A 23,876-nucleotide genomic window follows, 5' to 3' on the forward strand; every position below is an offset into this window, starting at 1 on the left:
ACTCGATCTTTAAATAACGGATATTCGAAAAAACAGATATACGAATATCCGTTAAAAAATAGTTAATTTTTGAAATATTTGATTTTTTACTTTTATCTAGAAAAATGAATATTGGATAAAAACTTTTTGTCAATAATCGCAATAATAATTTTATATTCTGAGATTTGAAAAAGAAAAAATTTGTATACAACATATAGTTCTAAAAATTATAAAATTACAAACTTTAAAATAAAAGTAATATATAATTCAATTGGACATGGTATATATCATTTCAGTTAGGCTAAGTTGAACTTAGGCTTTAACTTTAACTCTATAATATATTTATAAATTACTAATAATAATAATAATACAAAATATTAAAGAGTATTAACGGGTCGGATAACAAAACAAATAAAGGGACGAGTAACAAGAGGATATTGAAAACTAAACTAATACTCTATACTCGTCCTTCACTCATGAATAATATAACTATAATACCCTTTACTCGACTCTAAAATTACGGGTACCTTTTTTCGGGACGGATACAAGATAAATAACGGATCGAATACGGATAACGGATATTAGTGCCTAGACCTAAGATGCATCCAAACCAGGATTGATACCAAATCCACGTGGTAGTCACAGATTACGTCACGTGATGGTAGTTAACCTAGTTTTAGGACGCCGGCCGGAAAAAATAATGTAATGTCATGTCATGTGAGTGAGACACGCGTAGATAAATAATTGGTCTGTCGTTTTGATTAAATACTCAGCAAATGGAGGCTAAAGTATTCTCTCGATATTTGATAAAAAGACCCAAAAAAAAAAATCAGAGAAAGTTTTTTTTGCCAGATTTGGTAACTGTTTCTTCTTCTCTTTCATCTTTCTTTTTTTCTCCAATGAGAGAGATGGGTTAAAAAAAGTTATCGGTAGTTTCGGATTCGCTTGGTGCAAGTCGGGAACTGATTGGCTGACACCGACATGTGTCTTGTCGTCATGGTTAGTTTGTCAGCTCCCGCCTTGCATCAACTGAATCGGAGTCCAAGGTGAAAATATAAAGGATCCGAATATTAGATCTGACTCGATCTTAATCTTACGGTAGGATCTTGAAATATTTGTTGAACGTTGCGTGATTCGTTTGATTTATAGTATTGGGTTTTATTCCAAATCCATAATATTTTAGTACTTTTCTCCTCAAAGATTTAGTCTTTTTGTTTTGTTTTGAGGACTTCGGAAATTATAGGATCTAGGGTTTTGGAGCTATATAGATCTTAACATGTTTAATGGGTGATTGAATTTAGATTTCAACAGTTTCTGATGGTTTATGGTTTATGTGGTTTTTGAGCTTTTTTTTTTAGGGTTTAATTATGTTGGTTCTACGGTTGCTACGTTATTGATGATGAGATTTGATTGTGATCAATTCAATTTCTTTATAGGTAAAAAAGGTATATAATTGAATCCGATGTATTAAATTTGTTTGGTAAAGTTTTGTCCTTAAGTTTTTGGTTCGGTTATATAGAAGTTGACCATGCTTGCTTACAATACCGTTCAATTATGTCAAATCGGGTTATATGGGTGATCGGCTGATAATGATGAATTGAATTTGGTTAATGTGTGATCTTAATACAATTAGATTGGGCCGAAGAGAAATGGAGAAAGGTATTCTTGCAGATGCAAATTTCTTCTCTCAATATCCTAATATAAGCTTTTTGTTTGTTGCCTAACCTTATTTCTTATGCATTTTTGTGTTTACTTTTTGATAACGATAGTCAATACTTCTCAATAACAAAGAACAGAGAAAACAGAACAATAACTTTTAATTGATAATAATGAAGCAACGGTAAACGCAAATTCATCTTCTCACTTTGCAAGAGTCTCCAACAGAGATCCGTAAAGCTCGCATGTGTTTGAGTCCGGTCCGATCCAGTCCGAAATATTTTCGAGCCTATATTTTAAAGTACGAATATGATCCTAACAGGGTTACAAGGCTTTTCGGGCTTATCTTACAAATCAATAATTTAGACTTATAAGTCTTAAAAATCATTGTTTAAAGATGAGTGTTTAAAGATGCACAGTAAAACAAATCAATCAAAATTCTAATAACTCATCTTTATTCACTACAACCAACTTAATTTAAAAGGAAAATTTTTAAACTAAATAAAATTTTATACTTTAACCAAATAAAACAATGTATCTTATTATATAAACCATGGTTCTCAAAGTTAGTAACTCACTAGATCGTGACACGTGTTAGTTTTAACGATTAGAGATCAAAATTAAAAATTCACCAGATCGTGACACGTGTCAATTTTAACGATTAAATATCATAGTAATTCATCATATTGTGACACGTGTCAATTTTAACGATCAGAAATCACAATTTTAAAGGTTGGTAAAAGAAAGCGTAAGATAATTGTAATCTTACTATATTTAAAAAAACAACTAAGATAAATATACTCTGTGCCATCCATATCAAAGTTTCACTGTTACAAAAGATTCTCAACCACTACATGGTAAAATAAATAAACTATGTGTCATTCATATTTGGTCGTATAATTATTCTATATAACCTAACATATTAAATTTTATATCTTTGTTTGCACAAAAAAATAAATAAATAAATTTTATGTCTCTATGGTTAGCCAATTTCGGACATTGAGTACTGCAACAAGATTTGTGAAGGAACATGCGAAGAAAACGAAAATCATGAAGAACCGATTAAACGAATTTTTTTATTATATTAAAACTTTAATTTACTATATAAAGTAGGATTTTCAAATTAGCTATTAACATGATCATGACACGTGTCAAGTACACTGATGAGATGTTGACACATGTCAAAAAATATTATTTTTCAAAACAGATAATTAAGAAGATAACATCAAATCTAAATAAAATTTACATATTTATATCTAAAAAAAATTCTAAATCAAAAAAAAAATTAACAAAACTAATCTATTTTCCATTGTACGTTACTTATATTATACATGTTTTCTCAATAAGATTTTGACATGTATAAACAAAAATGTAATTCACTAACCATGTATATTATTAGCTTATTAATAAATAAATAGTGAATAACAAATTTATAAAGAATAACATAAGTTATGTCAAAAGAATTATTATTTTTCAAACATAATAGGACATCTAATTAAGAAAAAAACATTATATCTACATGACATTACATGTTTTTATCGAAATCTTTGATTTTTGATTTTTTTTTTCTTATATAATTTTGTCGATCTATTGCATGGGTTTTTGATTTGTGCGGGTTTTTCAATGGAAGCTATCAGATGCAATAAAATTGAAGTATATAAGCCCGCTAATTTAATCAAGAATGGAGACACTGATGGAGGTTCCAAAAGTGATTCTACAGTTAGTAGCATTATAAGTTCGGAAGATAAGTCGGTGGTTGATGTTTTTGGTCAAAATTTAGATTGTCTTTTCTGAATAATGTTGATGATTCCGGTATTGACAAGAGCTGCTTGATCGAGTAATTGAGAAGCAGTTTCAAATTTGGGAAATTGGAACGGTATACCATTTTAAAATTGGTTTCAAACCGGATTTATGTGGTTTTCTATTGAATTAGGTTCGCAAAACCGTTTAAACCAGATATATAGAGAAATACATGAGAATTTTTTATTCGAGTAAAAATAAGTTGAGAATTTATGATTCGAGAATATTTGAGACGAGATCATAGCTTTAAGTTGTTTTGGTACAATTGGATATTTCTGAAGAGTAAATAGGTCGTTGATCCTTAACGTGATTATGACATATGTCATATTTTGGATTGTACATAAAGTTTTTATTTCGTATATCTGAATCATCTAAGACTTATATATACCATCCTGATTATAATTTTCAACTTTTTATTATTATATTACATTAATTTTTTTTTCAATTTTTTTAACTTTATTGGGTTAGTCATAAAATCATTGTAATCGAGTAGATAATTTTCACCAGTTGTTCATCCAAAATATCTTTGGAGTAAAAAATACTTCATGGTTAAAGAAATTATGTCACAAAACAATTTTAGTAATTATAAGAACTATAATTATGCTAAAATGAAAGTAAAGCAACATAAAATTTGTTTAATTTTTTTAGAAGACATTTTATAGGTGGTGATAAAGAGCATATTTTAACAATATAATAATTTTGGGTGTAAGAACATATTTTTAATGGTAAAACATAGAGTAAAATTATACGTGGTTACTTATTAAATGTTGCTTTGATGAATTTGTTGCATGTAAAATATTTTGTAAATAAGTTGTGAAACATTTTTGAAATTTGACAATAATAATATTTGTAATGATGAGTATTTGACAAAAGTTTTAGTGGGATATAATTTAGCTTTAGATTATTGTAATAATTGTTATAATATATTAAAAATATATAAACATAAATAAATGTATGAAGTAACTTAAATTCTTTATAAATTTACTTTAAGAAATAATTTTTTTTATATATTTTCAAAAAATTGTTTAAGGTTTATGATTTATTTTCATCAACAATTTTTAAACCCGCACATCGTACGGGCCTTATCTAGTAATTCATATAAAGTATCACAGATAAAAATTTTAAAAGTATTAAGCAAGGTTATTAAGTAAATAGACAAACTAGGATTAGAGTTTTAAACTTTATTTACAATAAATCATTAATCAAATATTGCAATCTAATAAAAAATATTAACAAAAAAGTACAAATATATTTGTTAAAGGACTTTTTGGGTTAGTACGAGCCCGGTCGGGCTCCAAATTCTCTTATATTCCAAATGGGCTGAGCCCGAAAAACCCGGTTTTTTATGAACATATATATTTAAACCCGAATCCAGTATTTTTCAGGATCGGACCGGACCAGCCCACGGACTTTAGCCCTAATTGACATACCTACTCATCATACATATTGACAGTTTACCACCGAATAAAAGGACATGTATTGCCTTTTTCATCTTTTCTTTTGTCTTTTAAAGATTTTGTTGGATCTAAAAATATCAAATACAAGAATGAAAAACGGGAAAATGTAGAAAAAATTATGCACTTACCAAATATCTAACTTCTTTTTATTTTTTTTCAAATACATTATGAATTTTTGTTGATTTTCTAAAACGATCACCAACTTCCTAAGTTGATTTTGTCATAAAACATGATTTTGAGTTGTTACACGCAACAATTTGTAACCATATTCTATATATAGGACAAAGTCATGTTCTAAAATACGATATTTACATAGAGAACATTTAAAACCCAATTTATATATATATATACATTTATCATATATTATTGTGTGAAACTAAATAAGCAGAAATAATGAAATGACGTTCAAACCAAACAATACATTGAACATTCCAATTACGTTGAGAATTAGATATACAAGAAATTAGTGATATAGCAACACAGAAAAAATATTATTGCAACAAACCAAGATATCATTAACAAAAAATAGAATTGCAGTAGAGCTCCTATCAATTGCATCTTGTTTGTTTAAATTTTTAGCATACAACTCTCAAATGTAACGTTGATGTACACAATATATATCAAATAATTTTTATAATTTGTTAATATCAATTTATTTATTTGATAAAATATGATATTTTGATAAAATATGATATAAAATTAGCATTTGCAGAAACATATAAAAATATTCTGACGAGGAATACAAGTTAAACGACACTTTTTATCGCAGGTTATATTTTGTAAATCCACCATATGCGGCGAAGCTTCATGATGCAAAACAAGCTGAGGAGTTTTTTCAGGCAATAAACTTCGTGTTGCTTCAACACCCCGAAATGTTACGATAGTCATCACTACAAAACAAACCATATTTTTTCTTATGAATTATAAACATAAACATGTACTTTCATACATATATGAAATGTAAAACTAACCAGATGTAACAATCAAGAAAATAACGAAAGCAAACTTCATTGTTTTTTTCTCCATGTAATTATCTATTACAAAAGTTGATAAGGATATGGTTGGTATCTAAGGCTGATTGAGCTATTGTGGAACTGCTTTTATAGAATGGAGATATGGTATGTTTTGGTCAAACACATGTCAAATTATACATAATAACTCTTATTTGTTAAGGTCAACAAAAATTCGTAATCATTATAGAAAATCAATAAAATTTAAACATTTATTAATCACAAACAAAATTTATGATTTTTCACCACATTTGGTAAGGTCATAACTTTCTTTTGACTTTTTTTTTCTAATTAAAAACCTGAAATTTATCACAGTATTTTGAATTAAAAAAAGAAAAAAAAATGTAACCTTTTGACCAAAGTTAATATATTATTGGTGTAATCTCGGATTTGGCCATTGTAGTCAAAATTATTTCTAAAAATAATTTAGTCAAAAGGTTTAAATGCAACAGTTTAACTATTACTAAATTATGTCGCAGAATGTAATAAAGTTGGTTTCTCAAAATATATTTTCTTTTGGTATGTCAAATTATATTTGCAAATTCCATTCCTCAGAAAAATATATCTGTACAGCATTTAACTTAAGAATCGAACTGAAGCCCCAACATTAAGTTATTTTCTCGTTTTTTTTGCATATTTTTAATAATTAATATTCAATATAAAAAATTTAGAGTAAAAATAACGATGTTAAAATGGTTAAACCCACTCCATTTAAACCAATTCCAATTAAACACACCCCATTTAAGTATAAACCTATGTTGCATGGAAACTCTTTTTCAGGTCCAATTCCTGCTTCCGAAACATTTCAAAAACGGAAACTCGTGGAAACGCAGAAATAAACCACGAACACACGATTCCTAAAAATCTCTGTTTGGAAACACGATGGAAACTCTTTTTCCGTTTTGGAAATACGACATAAATTTTTTTTAGCTTAAAAATTAATAAATAAAATAATTTGAAAATATATATCCATAAGACATAAGTATATATTATTACTAGTGTTTTAATTCAACTATTTAATATTTTTGTTTTGAATTTGTGTTGTTTCAAATATTCCTTTTGATATAGGTTTTATGTTTGGTATTTTATTATTTATTATATGTATATATATATATATATATATATATACAGATACATTTCCAAAACGTTTCTATTTCTTAATTTTAGAAAAAATCGTTTTCTGTTTCTGAAACGTTTCACTTCTACGAATTTGTTTCCGTTTCCATGCAACCTAGGTATAAACCCATTTAAATCCATGTAAATTTGAAACCTATTTAACCATACCCATTTAAACCCATCAAACCTATTTAAGTATATAATTTTAGTGATAATATGCAATTTTGTGGTTTTGCAATGGCGGGAAAATGTGTCTTTGCAAAAATATTTTTTTAATGACAAAAAAATTTGGATTTTTGGTTTTGGTGGGAAAACATGGTTTTGATTTTTGAGAAAAAAAACATTTTGATAACAAAATACAATTTATGGTTTTGGCAGGAAAACTCGAGTTTACAGTTTTATTAAATAGGGTTAAACGGGTTCACTTTAATTCGACATACCCATTTAATAAATGGGTCTTGCATGCCCATATTAACATCCCTAAGAGCATCTTCAATGATCCTCTATTTTTTTCTTTATAATAGATATCCTCTATAATACGGGTGAGTTTTACTTCAACCCACCTCTATTCTCACCTCTAAAATAGAGTGCTATTTTTTCCTCTATTTATAGAGAAACTCTATTTTTTCCTACAAAGGGTTCCTCTATATATAGAAGAAAAATTAGCAATCTCTATTTTAGAGATGAGAATAGAGGTGGGTTGGAGTAAAACTCACCTCTATTATAGAGGAAAAAAATAAGGAAAATCATTGGAGATGGTCTAAGTAAATCGCTAGGCGCTAGTCGGGCGGTCGGGGTGGCCTAGCGCCTAATGAGAAAATCGGAGATTAATCGGGGACTAGTTTTAGGGTTATTTTATTAAATTAATAATAAAATAAAAATATGTAGTACTAAATATATGTATAATTATATTTATGTTAAAATAAAAATATCAAATAAAATATAAACTATAATATTGTCTTTAAAATTTTGGTAAACACAGAAAAACATAATTTTAAAAGAAATTTATGATTTTCATTAAAAGTTTGTACATTAGTTATTGTAAAATATCATAAATTTTTAATTTAAATGTCTAAATAACAAAAAAATACATATTTGATTTATATTTGGCTCTAAAAATAATTATTATATACAAAATAAGGCTTGGGAAAAAAATACAAAATTAAGCAAGAAGTAATCGGATTAGAAGGATTATAATCAAATTAAACAGATATAATTGGATAATCGATGCTAGACGGGGATTATTCATTAATCGAGGTGGAGAAGGTGGGCCTAAGGATTTTACGGGGCGTAATCGATGCTAGGCGGAGATTTTTAAAACAGGGAGTAAAACCAAAGGTCATCTTAAAATGCCTTACAAATTACTGGCTACTAGTAATGATTATTTATCACCAAAATAAAATCAAACCAGTACAATAAATAGTACATGTATGCTCTACGGAGAGGATCTAGAATATTTTCTTTATCAGACTCGCATGTAGAAGAATTGTATAAGTGAAGTAATAATGGATGAGAAATTTGCAAAAAAGGAAATATGTTAATTAGTAAGTTCGTCTTTAACTAGTGAAGTGTTAGTTAGGGGTCTACTGCAGATAAAAAAGTTCTCTCTTCTTAAATATGGGCCCTGAGGACGATTAACACAAAAAAACAGATTATGAAGTTTTAAACAAAAGACACTTTTAGTTATAGAATCCAAAGGCCATGCAGCTCCTAGTGATCTGTTTTGTGTTCCAATTTCCAAACACTGTTTATCTATGTACGTCGCCTGCAAAGAAACAAGTAGAGTTGACAGAGTTGTAAAGAACAAAGGATTATACAATCGAGCTTAGGGGAAAGCACAATCGAGTGTGCGGGTAAACTCACCGTGCATGCGTTTTATGAAGTAGTCCAAATCTGGAAAGCACGTAGATCCTTGAACCAGAGGAGATGGTTGACGATACGTGAAGAAGGAGAAGTGATAGCTATCTGGATGGTTTCTTGGTTTTGCTATATCGATTAATCTCACACAACCTTCTCTATCGAAACAAGTAATTGCATTCTCTCCTCCAATAAGAAGTTGCTTATCCCAAGCTGCATTAATCACCTGCCACCAATAACAAAACTTAGGCTAAAGATTACATTTGCAGAGAAACAATAAAAAGCTACAGTCATCAATCATAAGTGTCATTACCTGCCAACTTAAACCTTCTGGATCAGCTAATGCTTCTTCATGCTCATTGGGAGACATTTGTGGTCCAGGGCACACAAATTTCAAAGTCACAGAATACTTCTTCAAAGTTTCGAAAAGGGGAGAGTACCCATCACGGTTTGAAGGGTTATAGTATCCTGCAGTTAATTCAGCAGCATGACTAGCTGTCTTGTAAGACCAGTAAATCGCCGGTATCTGCATTGTTTTTTTTTTCTGTGTATGAGTCTCATTGTTATAGACATCACTGGTTTTGAAGGATAAGGGACAAAAAGATTATACCTTGACAATAATCTTTGTCTCCTCAAACGCAAGATTTGCAAGAGACAGAACATTCTCAGCATGACCGATAAGCAATTGCGAGTACCAATTTAAGAAGAAGCGGCCGTAGTAGCTGTCATATTCACCTCTCTCTTGGAAGAAGCCAGTTTCATGTGGCTGAGAATTGTATTGACCAGCATTCTCTGGTCCTTTACCCCAGAAAGCGAATCCTCGTGATTTTGCTTCTTTTTGAAGATTTAGTTGTGAATATTTGTCATAACACTGCAGGAGGAAAAATAGTAAACTGATACATTAAATCGTATGCTCAGACTTCATCAGTCATAAGGTAGAAGTAAAGTTCAGCAATCTGACAAATACCTGAAACTCACCAATACCGGGATAAATCCAACCCATCCTTTCTGGGAAAGATGGGTACTTTAGTTCACCAGAAGCTCCAAGACCAATCTCAACTGAAGCAATTAGTCCTTCCACAAACAAGTCATCAAACTCTGACCGGAAGCTTCTCATAAAATCAAAATACACCTAAATAATCAAGTGTTAAACATGAAGAAATAAGAATCTAGACTGTACAAAGAAGAGGAAATTAGACATAATAAACAAAAAAATGCTTAACAAATTTGAATCAATGAGTGTTCCTTAAGTACCTCTATACCAGTTCGTCCATGCAATACCCGTTCCTTGTCAATGCTCCAATTTAAACACTCGAAACTTCTTCTTCCTTCACGATCAGTGAAAAATATGTCTGGATTGTCTTTCCCAATCTCTAACACCCACTGTGGCAACGAGATAATCACATTTCCAGATACATTCCCTCCATATTCATGAAACGCCATCACCACCTTCAAATAAACCATATGCAAATTGCTAAAGATATTATGAAAAGACAGTCCGTTATCGCCATAGTTACAGTTTAACTAAACAATTTCGCACCTGTAGTTTAAGTTTGAAGTCTCTAATAAGGTTAAAGAGCTCCCTATAGCCAGACCATACATATTTCTGAGGATTCCAACCTTCAACTATTCCCCACCAACAATCTATTACCACTCCATCAACATTTAATGACTTCATATAACTTAATTCTTGTCTTACACCATCAGGATCAACCAACTGGCCAAAGTTGTCAATAATCCCAACCTGGAAGACAAAGTATAGAACTTTAGCTCAAGAAAATAAGAACGGCAAACAAAAGTGGTAAACAAACTATGTAAAAACACACAGTTCTATCATCAGAAGCTCACTGGAAGCATGGCGTACACAGGGACATAAAAGCTCTCTGTGAAGTCATTACGCGGCTCTGTGGAGTGAACATCTTGTATAAGCTGAAAAACCAACAAAAACTGTTAGCTAAGAAGAAGTCAAGCTCAAAGTCACTTCCCCTAAAAATGCAATGAATTTAACTTCACTGTTATTATTCACCTGATTAGCTTCCAAGCATCCAACTGAAGTGATAGGACTAGCACCCGAATACCTTCCATTCCCGGGATGATCATTCTCCGCGATAACAACGGAATCAAGAGATACAGGAGAAAGGTTCTCATCTATTCTAAGAACTGAATGCTGTTGACATTCAAGTGCAGCCTTAGCACAGTTCTTCAAAGTACTAGAAGACAGAGGACTCTCAATAGATCTCGTCGGATACTGAACCTATCCAATGGCATAAAACAAACATTGATAACAGAATGAAAAAGCTAATAACTTTGGGAACTTCAACACATATTTGGATCAAATTAATCAGCTTTTCATATAAACCCAAACTGAAAAAAGCTTAAAGAGTCATATCAAAGTTTTGAAATTTTCGAACCACATGGTTTGGTTGATGTGATTGTCGGTAAGTAGTACCGTCGGCGTCAACACTCCAACCAGCTTCACGAGCCAAAGCAGCGATCACATCGTTCATATCAGCTCGAGCAGGTAACGGGAAATTACCGTACTGTCTCAATCCAGCGAGCATTCTACTTGTGATTGCTCGTCTATGTCTTTCTCTAAGCTTCGTTCTCTCTTTCTCCTTCTCTCTTTCTCTCTTCCCTTTCCCTCTCTCTCCTCCGCCGCTGCTTCCTTCTCCACCGCCGATTCCGCCGATGTTTCCGTTGTGTACATCGCTTTCCGTTGGAACTATTGATGCTGCTGCAGCCGTGGCGGCGAATCCGCGGGGACGGCGAGTCTGTGGATGGTTGAGGTTTCGGTTGGGGAATTGATCCGGGTTCGACGGAATTGGGTCGAGATTCGGATCTTGCGAACCGGTGGTGTTGTTCAGAGTGTGCATTTTTGGTGTCGTGAAGTTTTGCTCGCTTCTCTCTGATGTTTCCAATTTGAGATTTNGATTTTTTTTTTTTTTTTTTTTTTTTTTTTTGTTGTAACTTTATGGATTTACAAATGAAGGTCTGTAATTATGATTAATTACGTTAGAGGTCTCTCACTAATAAAATTACCAATCTACACAGAACCACATAAAGTGAACATCTGTAATAGTACTCCATGTCTTTACGCATTTTGATATATTCGTTTTTTAATGGTTTTATTAGTTTCGTAACATTTTTAAGATGTAACACGTAAATTCGATTTAATTTTGGTAAATTTTAATACTTTTAAGTTTTGGTTAGATTTTAATTTTTTTTTTTTGTCATTTGAATGTTTATTAATAATGACTGTATTGTACAAATTTATGTTGGCGGAGACAAAAAAAAAATTGGAGTTTATAAACCCAAAGAATAAAAAACGACAGATACTAGAAGGTTAAAGAATACAAAAATGAAAAAACTGATAGAAAACATACCAAACCTATCAAGGAAATCTATTTTCAAGAAGTTCTTTTGCTAATACTAATCGAAAATGCCTACGGACAACCATTAATAATTAAATCTTCCTATAAAGATGTTAAATTGACCAAAAGTAAGAGAACTCCTATGCTAATCTTGATAACCTAACAAGATAGAACTATTCATAATCATAGTTTCCTCACATTTTCTTCACTATAGGATTATACGGCGACATTGTACACAATGCGATACTTCACGTCTAGATAAATGCAAAACCATAAAAGTAGATATGGATCATATATAAAAATACGAAAGACAACAACAAACAATTTTTTTACAATATATGATCAAATATACGATCGATATCTACTATTACATATTTACATTACAACAATTTTTTTTTCGAATACCATTTTTTGTGTTCTACCTTAGTGGTTCACAGTGTGTGTGTTTGTTTGTTTTTGACCGTTTCAAAATAAAATTCAATTATAGTCCATAATGAAGTCCTCCTATTAATGATTGCAAGTAGATTAAAAAAATTTGAACTCAAACTGTTATAATAATTTGAAAAGAAAGAAAGAAAGAAAAGTAAAGAGAAAAAAAAAAAAGAAATGAGAGTTTTTGGTTAATTGTTCCCTCTCGTTCGAACATCAAAAACACACTCTTCCCGTAAAAGTCTCTCTCTCTCTATCGCAGATAGGTAGGTGCTTTGTCTCCTTCTTCGATAACTCCGATCACCTAAAAACTCTTTCCTTTTGTTCAAAGCATCTCTCTTTGATTAAAAGATACCACACATATGACATAACTTAGTTCCTACATTAATTTTGAGGGTATTCTTGCAATTTTTTTACCCCTTCTCCATCGAGTTTCAGATCTGGGATTCAATAATTAGGGCTTTTGATTCTGCATTGTCAATGTCGAATTCGTCAATGTTAAGATCTGAGTATAAATTTTCGATCTTTTGAGGGTTTCGATTGTGTGGGTTATTAGATAGAACAAGATTGGGATAAGAACTTGTGGGTCGTGTGGCAATGATGTGATTTTAGCATAAAAGTGTTTGCTTCTTTTTGAGAAGAAGATGGGATCTGGGCGGAGCAAATCATGTCGAGGCTCGTCTGTGGTGAGAGGAGATGATGATATCGACGTGGCTCAACCTCCTCCGTCTTCTAGTGGTGGTGGTGGGAGCAGGAGAAGATCAAAGAGTCTTTTTTGTGGTCTTCACTCTTCTTGTCTTGCTTCATCTTCTACTTCCCACGACAGTGACGATGATAATAATGCTGACCAGGTCTGGTTTTGATTATTTAATGTAATTTCAATTGCTTTATGAAATTAGGTCATTTCATGAGTCTTTGATTTCTTCAGGTGTGTAATGGATGGATGAGGAAGAGTCATGGAAGTGTTTCACGGCGTAGAATGGAAGCAAGGAATCAAAGAGATGATTCAGATTGCTATGATAAAGAATTGACAGATGAGAAGAAATCTGAAAACGAAAGAATTGAGCTTGATGATGAGTGTGGTGTTGAAGAGGAAGAAGAAGAAGAAGAAGCTAGTGTAAGCAATGTACAGATGAGAAATGTTAGTGGTTCCATTCCAGAATCATCTACTCCAGGTCGTGTCTTTTCGCATTTCAAATTCATTCCTGGTAACATAAGCTCTAGACTTAGCAGAGCTTCAAGCTCAAGATCCTTCAACACTACTTATCCTGTATCTTCTTCGTATCGTCGAGAAGGAGGTATTACTTCACCTTCCGAATCTGCTGTTAGGCTCAATGATAGAGTCGAGTCTCCGAGGATTCCTGTGATTGACAATGTAGTTAGGGATATTGATGCCATGAGATTTGGGGAAGATGGTAGCTTACTACGGTCTCCAGGAGTAGTTAATGGTATGGACACTACCTATGCTGGTCTTCTTGATAGAAGACATGTTGTTCGAGAACCTTCCATTGAGCGGAATGTTAGATTTAGCAGAACTCTAAGTGTTGGAAGACTCCGTGACAGAGTTCTTCGCCGATCTTCACTCTCTGATTTCACATTCCGTGCTTCTCCACATCAGGGAGAAGAAGATACTGATCTCTTCTCTGCTGGAACCGCAGCAGCAGAGGATACTCCTGTAACTTCAACGTCTATACTAAATCGTTCTGCTTCTACAATTCGAAGGACTTTATTTGGCCTTCAAGATCACGAGACACCAGCTCCTCTTGTGAGAGAAGGGAGGTATCAAGGTTTATTAGAACACAGATCAGATTTCCTTGAAAGGAGGAGGAGAATAAGATCGCAGGTTTGAAACTCGTCGATTATCTCTTCCTTAATGTGTCTGATCAACTGAAGAACTAAACTAACCGATATAACTGATTCCACAGGTTCGCGCTCTTCAAAGATTAGGAAGCCGGTTTGAGAATGTCACAAGCCATCATGATAGATCTTGTGTCTTATCAGGTGAAGATCAAGCAGGTCGTCGTTGCACATGCCGTGCCGGTACTACCACACCAGTTACTACGGATGAAACAAATGCAAGAGCTAGCATCTCAAGGATAGTATTGCTAGCTGAAGCTCTCTTCGAGGTAAATACATGTCAATCATTGAGGTTCCCATTAACAGCTTTTTGCCACTCTATTAATCTTTCTCCTGTATCCTAAGGGTTTCAAGTGTATTTTCATTTTAGGTACTTGATGAAATTCATCAGCAATCTGTTGTCTTATCCTCTCAACAACCATCAGTATCATCTATAGGATCTGTTCCTGCACCTAATGACGTTGTGGATTTATTACCGACAAAACTTTATACTAAGTCACAAAGCGAGGATCCGTCACAGTAATGCCTTCTAAATTCTCATAGTTTTATTGTTCTATTGTGGTCCTCAAAAGTGCAGACCTAATGGTCAAACATGTTTTGTCTTGTCCCATTGTAATGTTTAGATGTTACATATGCCTTGTGGAGTATGAAGAAGCAGACACTATAAGGACACTTCCTTGTCGTCATGAATTCCACAAAACCTGTGTGGATAAATGGCTCAAGGAGATTCACAGGTATGATGAATGTGAACTTTTCGCTTTTTCGGTGTTCGAGATGATTCTGATGATGCTTTTACGGTGATGCAGAGTATGTCCGTTATGTCGAGGAGATATTTGTAGACATGATCCATCATCTCAACAACATTGATAACAAACAGTCTTACATACATGATGCTTAAAGATTCTGATTCTACTAGAGACCAAGAACAGTCATGGGTTTTTTTGTCTGCAGCTGTATCAAAAATGTTGTGTTTTGCTCGTTGTTTGTAGCTTTACAGTGGAAAGACAAATTCATACTTTTGAAACATGTAAACATATGAACCAAATTGATCCACACATGTAAACTCAGTAAATCCATTGATGATGTTGTACGTTTCATGAGCATCTTTTTTTTGTTTTACTATTGTAATTTATGTCAATGTGGTCACAAGCTAGAAGCTAATATGTTCCCAAACACTTGAACCCTTACCTCGTAAGATTTAATTCTTTACTAAAAAGGTTTTAAAAAACTGCAAAGACATTCAAAAAAAGATTGATGATATAAAATTAGCTTACATGATTGTAGAAGTATTATATTGCAAATAATTCATTTTATTCGAATGTAATAAAAATTGTATTTTTAAATTTCAAGAACAATATTCCAAAGATGAATAAATTTTTTCAATTTTAAAACATCAGTGTATAATAAAATTCTAGTCTTCAGTAGATACTGCAGGACAAGTAGGGTTGCAATTCAGCGATGAACAATCTATGTTCTGAAACGTACTCCTCTCGTAGAACCAATCTCCAACTGCCTTAGCCATTTTCTGAAACAACAAATCCAAAAAATAATGAACAAATAGAAAGATTTATTCTCAAGCTAAATATTCTTCAATAGTATTATTTTGTAAAATAGAATCAAATGATTACCGTATTGGCGACAGTGGGACCTTTATCGCCGGACCAAGTGGCAGCACTTCCACCTTGGCAATGAGCATGGCACGAGTCTAAGAACAATCCGCTTGTTGTTGCTGCTCGAACAGGTGCCAACGCAGCCAACACTTGGTCTCTATATCCTGAGATTTCATTTAAAACCAACAATCGGTTTAGTCAAGAAGACATTAGAACATAGTATTTATTTATTTATTTTTTTTTGGACAAATAAAACATAGTATTTGTTTATTAATTCCGGTTAGACAAAATATACCTTGAACAGTTTGAAGCTGAGCGGCCGTACACTTCTTGAGATCAAGCTTGCAAGTCTTCCACGCTTTGCTTTTATCAACAGAGGTTGGCGCCAAAACGTTCTTGATCTGTCAAGAAAAAAAAATACAAATCCAAATTAATTCTTGATCTCTCTCGGGTCAATAATTCTGCGAAAGAAAATGAATAGCAAGAACAAAATCTAACCTGCCAAGAATCGAAGGCAGCATTGATGACGAAAAGTGGTGTTTGCAAGGCCTTTGCAACGTATTGAGGGAAGAAACACTATAAAAAAAATCAAACATAGCGTTAATATAATATAACGCGCGATCACAAAAAAATGCCTTTGTCAGTAGATTTACCAATTCGGGCTTCATGGTTGAGGTGCAAGAAGCAGGCAGACTCTTTGCAGATCCCTGTATATAGTGATCAAAATTAGCTGTGGGATACATCTAATATACCTAGAGAAAACATGGTCGTAAAAGAGATATATATCTTACGTGGGTCGCTACAACTTTGCCGTAATACGATTGGATGTAAGATCCTCCACTGATATCCTTACTGTTAACCACAAGATTAATAAATGTGTTATTTTGTTTTCTAGTATGCTATTTGAATATGCAATTTTATAAGCGACTCTTTAGAGATTATTGAATGTTACCCGTGGATGAAGTAACCGGCATCAGAAACACATTTGACCTTAGCTGTTTTAGGGAGGATGGACTTGAATTGGTCGCAATGTAAAATCGCAGCCAATGCTCCGGCTGAACAACCCGAAAGTATTGCCTGAAAATTCATGTCACCAAACATTATTAATTCCAACAGCTCAAAATTCAGAAACTAAAATGGATATACATTTTTTGAAATTATGATTTTTTCATACGTTTTGAGCGTTGTTCATTCCCTTAGCCATAAGATCATCGATCACTGCACGCCATACCCTAGCACCGCGGAAGAACAGCTTATTTGCCTGAAAATATTCATGTTCTAATCTTCAAAATTTGGAACTTCAACTAATAGTTCCGTAAGGTAATGGTCTAATGAATTACCGGATCAACAGCTTCAATATCGCCAGTGAAAGATGAACCATCGCAATATCGAACTTTGATTCTATTCCAATTGTAAAAATCTACAAAAATACCCAAATCCAACTCAGTCTCATTGCATAAAAAACATGACAAAACAAACCATTGATTCGTTGAACAAAATGGTAAGAAAGAAGAATTATGAACCTGGATTGGTGCTTTGCTTGCCGCCCAAGATACCAGAGAATCCAAAGTCTTTGTTCATAAGCTTAGAAGAACCCTTCATAGTACTTTTACGTTGTACGCATGTAGCTATATCAGTGCACCATCCTCCTCCCTAAAATTCAAATTAAATATATATATTAATTTCATTATATTTTGCACATAATTTTGGATAATATATATATTTAGTCAAAGGAAAAATAATAGTAAACTAACTTCCATATGAACGATCCAATTGTTCACTCCTGAGCCAGATCCCTTATCGAAATGGTACGCCGGTGCACTACCATCCAAACACACTAGAAAAGATAGAGTAATTAGTTTTTTTTGTCTTCTGTGAAACATAGTATTTACTATTTAGTTATAACAACATAGTTTTATCTACTAAATTGATTTTTTTTAACAAGTCCGCTAGTTAAATTTGGTATGACTTTGCTCCGAAACAAATTAGTAATAAACAAATGTCTGGTTCGAAAATTTTATTATCTTGAAAAAAAAGGAAATAAAGTTTTTTTTATAGAAAAAATTAGATTTTATTCGGACAAAAATGGAAATTATTTTCAGTGACTTTGGGTCGAGAGGAATATTATTGCTTACCAGCTCCTTTGGCCACCGCGGATTCAAGATATGTGATGGGCACAGCTCTAGCTCCGATCACAACCACGGCTAGCACTAAAACACTTGACCACAATTGCTTGAGCCTCGTCATTCTGTAACAAAATAAAATAAATAAGTGAAAAATTAGGTAGAATAATGTAATCCGCAGTAAACATATTGGCTAAAATCCCAAATAATGTAGAGGGGTGGCCTCTAGCAAAAGCTTGAGATAAAAGAGATGTGATAGGATCTTATTCGTACATTTGTAATCTATCTATTTTTGTACAGAAAAAAAATAAGAAACGAAAAGTCGTCAACAAATGGTGTTAAAATAAGGTTTAACTTTGGTTGTTTCTGAATGCACAAAACAGTGTCTCAAAATAATAATTTATTCAATGAAGATTGAATATCACCATTGGTTCATAGGGAGACCAAAAAAGTCGGGGAACAAAAATGACCAGTCCATGTGTGTAGTTAGCTGTACGTAGTAGTATCACTATTTACCTCGATGGTTGTAGTCCACCGAAAGATAATACTATATATTATCAATTTATCATTACTATTTATTAGTCAGGCCTCTAGACACGAACTATTAAATGGATTACTTGCAATATTTAATTAGTAATCTCACGTCCCTATATTTACTTATTAGAACATTTGTATTGAATGCAATTTAGATGGTAGCTCCATGAACCTGTAAACGAATTGAAATATACGAGTATTCGAAAATACCCTTCTCGACCAAACTTAAAAACAGTTAAAGTGACCGCAATTGTCGCCGTCGGGAGGGGCAAAATGAGAATCATGAACATAATGAGTTATACCATTTATATGATTTTAAATTTAAATATAATTTGGTTACAACCAAAAATTGAAAGATGTTTGTAGTACGATATTTGGACCGCCAAATAATTTGGAACAAAAAAAAAAAATCACTTCTTGGACCCAAAAATTTGACAATAAATAGGATTGAAACAATGAACTGCAAGATCTTTCGCATATAAGACGACCTTCAATGTTTTTATAATATTTGGGTAAATCCCATAAACTTACTCACATTTAACAAGTAAGAAGCTCAATAAACATGGAGCAATTTCGAAAACATATCTAAAAAGCTATGGTTGGCTAAGAAAATCTCAGTTTTGCTCAACATAAAAAAACTTAGTTCTTCGTAGATCAACATGGAAAATTTTCTCATCCAAAAGAGAAAATGGAAAGACTGAAAAGCATATATCTAAAAAATTTCTGATAGAAACTTCAATTTTATTGTAAACAAGAAGCTTTACCTTGATAAATTAGCTCTTGAGATTCTTCTTATTCACGTAGAGGAAACAAAAGGTTTTTTCTTTTGGTGAATGTAAAATGTGTAAAAAGAGAGGAGTCTTCGAGAGTAAGGTTTTAGAAGTTGAAAGAAAGCCATTGATGTCTTCTCTGTTATATAGATGGATACAGATAATACCACACATTGAAAGAAAAAAACTTTTCATATTTCTTTTCTTTTTTTCATTAAATAAATATAAAGTTTTTTTTGTTTCTTTCGTGTATTCGCCAGGTCACGAGACATTCAGCGTTAAAGAGTCTCAAGAAACCAACCTTCGTAGTTCGTACTATATGACTATTCAGAATCTTTTAAATTTTGTTTTAATTAATAGTAGTACCAGTTAGCACATTTAATTTTTGTAATATAATTTTATAATATAAATATAGATTATGAATGCAATTTATAAATGGTTCAACATGTTGTAAATTGTATGTATTTTTATTTTTGGGGTTTTATTGTAAATTGTTGTCTAGATTAATTTGGAAATATTTATTTATATCTATTAAAAATAGTCTATGGTAATTATACGGTAATACCGTGGAATACTAGAAAACAATGGACGTTTGATCTTCTTGTAGATGGTCGTTTCTCTACATCACAAATCACAATCTATCCACGTATGGAGAGGAAAAACACATGCAACCACCTACATCTACATCTTTGGTTGGATCAACCAGATCATCTCTTCCATCGACAAAGCAATTCGTTATCGTATGCTCTTTAAAGTGATTTGACTGCAAGTATGACAATTTGCTCTCTTTGACACAAGATGATGGGTGCTGAGGAGCTCTTTTTTTTTNTTTTTTTTTTTTTTTTTTTAATTAACTCTCATTTATGAAATTTTTTTAATTAACTCTCATTTATGAAATTTTTTAAATTCTAAATCAAGTTATTTCACGGAATATTCGTATACATTGAACTTGAACTATTTTTCATAAGAAAAATTTGTTTGTTGCCTAATAAATTATACAAAAAGTACAGAAATGATATCATTAAACATAAAATAAATGATTTAACTGAAGCACCATCGTTTATTTTGTTCTTTACATCATATCCGAAATCCAAATAATCGAGAATATCTAGTAACATCTTGTTAGACCATTTACCTATTTATTTATTCACTGTTCTACCAACCTATCATTTTACCGTTTTGTGGATAACCAACCAAAACAAAAATATGTAACAAAAAAAAACGACGATATACAAACTGAACATGAATTATTATTTTCTTTGTTAGGTTACGACTACGAGACTCGTCGTAACTGTCATTTTCAACGTAGCACTATTAGGTAAGGTATACACGAGTATATGACCTATTATCGAAATCAAAAACTTATATGTCTGGACGGAATCTACGAAACTATTGTACATTTGTACTAACGTCCATATCAGTTCTGCTGAGATGATTTTATTATCTTCAAAATTTAAAATTTGAAACTACATTACATTTAATTTATTTCTGCAAAAGGGAAATAATTCGCCACGTGTAGTGTCGTGTCGGTCCTCCAAATGCACCGAACCAAGTTAATGCGGAATGCCAAAAGTTTATGACCTAATGGTAATTTACTTATATTATTCTGACTTTTTTTGTTTGTCTTCCTCATCTTCATATTGTATTCCAATAACTTGATTAAATGAATCATTAGTTTTAAAACTTTCACCTAAACGGATTTAGATCCCTTCATTATATTATTAAAACAAGTTGGTCGATATTATGGTCCAAGTCAAATCATAGAATAGCTTGTTGTAACTATAATAATCCTTGAACTGGCGGGGGGCAGTTTATTCTTTTTTCTGGTCCGAGGTCTTGGAATTAAAATGCGATTATTAACTTATTTTATTCTATTTAATAATGTACGTTCCAAACAGAAATTTATATTTATTAAAAGAAATCAATTACTTTTTTTTCACTGAAATCATAGTTGTGCTCCTTTCAATATTTTTTAGCTGTTGTTTTATAATAGTTAATGCTCGGTAAAAATATCTATTTTATCTTAATTGTTTTAATGTATTAATCAATAAAAGTTTGATAAATATATTCCCAAAAAAATAGCAAGTTTAATTATTTTGTAAATTTGTATGAAAAAATCGTAAATGACAAGTAATTTAAAACAGGAAGAATAATAAATTGATAATTAATTATCAACAAAATTAATACTAAGGTTTTACTAGTTAATAGAATATCCGAATAAAAATCGTTAAAAAATTCTGAGTGGTACTAAGAGAGTTGTGTACAGTATATTCTTTGTAGACTTGTTAATTATAATCATATGTTATATGTAATTAGATATGAAATAAATCATAATTATGTGTAATAGTTATATCAGAAATATATAATGATAATGTAGTAGATAATAAAACAAAAGCAAATTTTGAATCATAAATAATCTCATTTTGTTTACATAGTAAACGCATTTTATAGACGTCAAAAACAGTTTCATATTGTAGGTGATATAATGAATTGTTTGATGATAAATTTATGATAAAAGAAAATAAAAATTAATTGTTTTAGTTTGGCTGAATAATTTCTGATGGTACCAATTAGATCCTACAAGTTTATAGGTCTATTCGTATTTATTTTAATCCCTTTAGTAGACTACTGCAATAAAAGAAGAAAAATATCTCATATAGAATAATGTCTAGATGTGAAGTGACATTAATACAGTAGCAGAAGGTAAGTCCATTTGTAGAAAACACTATTACATCATGAATTGAGTCCCACTTTCTACGAATATAGGAATTTGGCTAATGAACAGCGAGTTGATTGATGATAAGCGATGGTTGTGGCCCAAAAAAAAAAGAAAAAAGAATAATGTCTAGGTGATAGGTCTATTTACTATAGTTCGTAGTATGAATTTTGATGTACTAGTATATCTAACTAATAAAAAGGAAATGAATTTTGGAAACATCATTTACTAATGATGTAAGAGTGAGTAGGGTCAGTGCCGTGGGACTAGGAAAATGGGATAAGGAAGTGGCCCGGAAGATCTCTGTTACCCACAACTTGCAATTTCAAAATGTTTGTTTTTCTCTAAGGAAAGATTAAATAATTATTTTATGTTTCTTACACCCAAAAACGCGTTTTAATAATATAGCCATGAATGAATGATACAGTTAGCATATGGGTTTTGACTTTTGAGTTATCACGACTTTGTTACATTTATTATTTGAATAATAATATCACATGATATTTCTATTTAAATAATCAGAATATGTGACCAGAACATGTATACTTATCTATATTTTGTGTACCATTTAAATTCTAAATTTTTTTTATTGTATTTTACTGATAAATAATGATTATGTATAATTAATTCTTGTAAACATGAATTTCAATATAGTGGCAAAAGGTTATTCTTATTTCTCAAAATTTGTAGTTCCTTGTTTGTTAAACTAAACTGTTGGGCATGGATTTCACCCTATCTTAACAGGCTTTCCATTTGGTTTATTTATGAAACAGTCAACACAGTTTCTGGAAGCGTTGACCGACCAGACAAAATCACTTAGACCGACGAAGCTTCTAAAAGGACCTGTCGGAAAGTCCAGCCCGTTAAACAACGGTCCGAACAAAGACGACTGCCATTCATACACTAAGGCGGTACCACATCGATCTCGAGACATGGATGTGAAACGTCCCATCAACTATAAATAGAGGACTTCCAAGTGAACAAAGAGGACATCTGGAAGAGGAATCTGGAAAAGGATAGATTCTAGTTCTAAGTGCTAATAGTCTTATTGCGAGAGTACAATATTGTAATTAGTCGATCGGTTTTTCACAGGAAATATTGTAATTCGCCGATCTTTGACAATCTCAATAAAAATCTTTTGTTTCGCCTTTTTCTCTTATTATTTTTGATCTAGTGCACTCACACGTTCAACATAAACAACAATGTTTTTAATTCAGTTATTTAACGAATTTTAACTAAGGTACAAAATGATATGCTGGATTTTAGCATGAGAATATTATAAATAAAAAGAATTCTATTAAAAATAGAAATTACCAATTTTTTTTTGGTTACAAAAAGGACTTTACATTAATTTTATTTACAAAAAATGAGGTTTGAATTTTGTATTTTGTGAAGTTGTATGAAGTAAGAAATATAATGTATAGTAGAGAATTACAATCTATCACAAATTTTGTGTCAACAAAAGATCAGTAGTTTTCAATATTTATCCTAAATTCATAATTTTTTTTCTATTATTCGATTAGAACATTTATTATATAACTTTTGTGACCAGTAATAATTGATTTGGTTCCGTTATATAATAGGATGTTTT

At 31.7% G+C, this 23,876-nt stretch overlaps 3 protein-coding genes and 1 long non-coding RNA gene across 4 annotated transcripts; 1 reads left to right on the forward strand and 3 right to left on the reverse strand.

Annotated features, from left to right (window-relative positions):
• Positions 5,569–6,015, reverse strand: LOC104724890. Its single transcript, XR_757793.1, has 2 exons — positions 5,864–6,015; positions 5,569–5,782 (listed from the first exon to the last, which is right to left on the reverse strand). It is a non-coding gene; the product is annotated as an uncharacterized LOC104724890 (long non-coding RNA).
• Positions 8,529–11,788, reverse strand: LOC104724891 (beta-amylase 8-like). The gene is made up of 10 exons (XM_010443455.2): positions 11,287–11,788; positions 10,902–11,129; positions 10,724–10,804; positions 10,416–10,619; positions 10,130–10,324; positions 9,843–10,007; positions 9,486–9,746; positions 9,189–9,401; positions 8,882–9,101; positions 8,529–8,783 (listed from the first exon to the last, which is right to left on the reverse strand). Exons 1-10 carry the CDS (start codon positions 11,746–11,748, stop codon positions 8,767–8,769), a joined length of 2,046 nt encoding a protein of 681 aa, XP_010441757.1. The 5' UTR covers positions 11,749–11,788; the 3' UTR covers positions 8,529–8,766.
• On the forward strand, positions 12,864–15,635 carry LOC104724892. The gene is made up of 6 exons (XM_010443457.2): positions 12,864–13,526; positions 13,604–14,518; positions 14,601–14,801; positions 14,903–15,051; positions 15,156–15,266; positions 15,339–15,635. Exons 1-6 carry the CDS (start codon positions 13,320–13,322, stop codon positions 15,397–15,399), a joined length of 1,644 nt encoding a protein of 547 aa, XP_010441759.1. The 5' UTR covers positions 12,864–13,319; the 3' UTR covers positions 15,400–15,635.
• LOC104771742 (pectin acetylesterase 11) lies at positions 15,811–19,690 on the reverse strand. The gene is made up of 13 exons (XM_010443458.2): positions 19,564–19,690; positions 18,278–18,390; positions 17,897–17,979; positions 17,666–17,795; positions 17,483–17,562; positions 17,317–17,403; positions 17,095–17,219; positions 16,934–16,994; positions 16,796–16,849; positions 16,641–16,718; positions 16,438–16,543; positions 16,161–16,306; positions 15,811–16,057 (listed from the first exon to the last, which is right to left on the reverse strand). The coding sequence occupies exons 2-13, from the start codon at positions 18,387–18,389 to the stop codon at positions 15,944–15,946; spliced, it is 1,176 nt and encodes a 391-aa protein (XP_010441760.1). The 5' UTR covers position 18,390; positions 19,564–19,690; the 3' UTR covers positions 15,811–15,943.

The sequence above is a fragment of the Camelina sativa genome, chromosome 11, assembly GCF_000633955.1.
Source record: "Camelina sativa cultivar DH55 chromosome 11, Cs, whole genome shotgun sequence".
NCBI classification, from domain to species: Eukaryota; Viridiplantae; Streptophyta; class Magnoliopsida; order Brassicales; family Brassicaceae; genus Camelina; species Camelina sativa.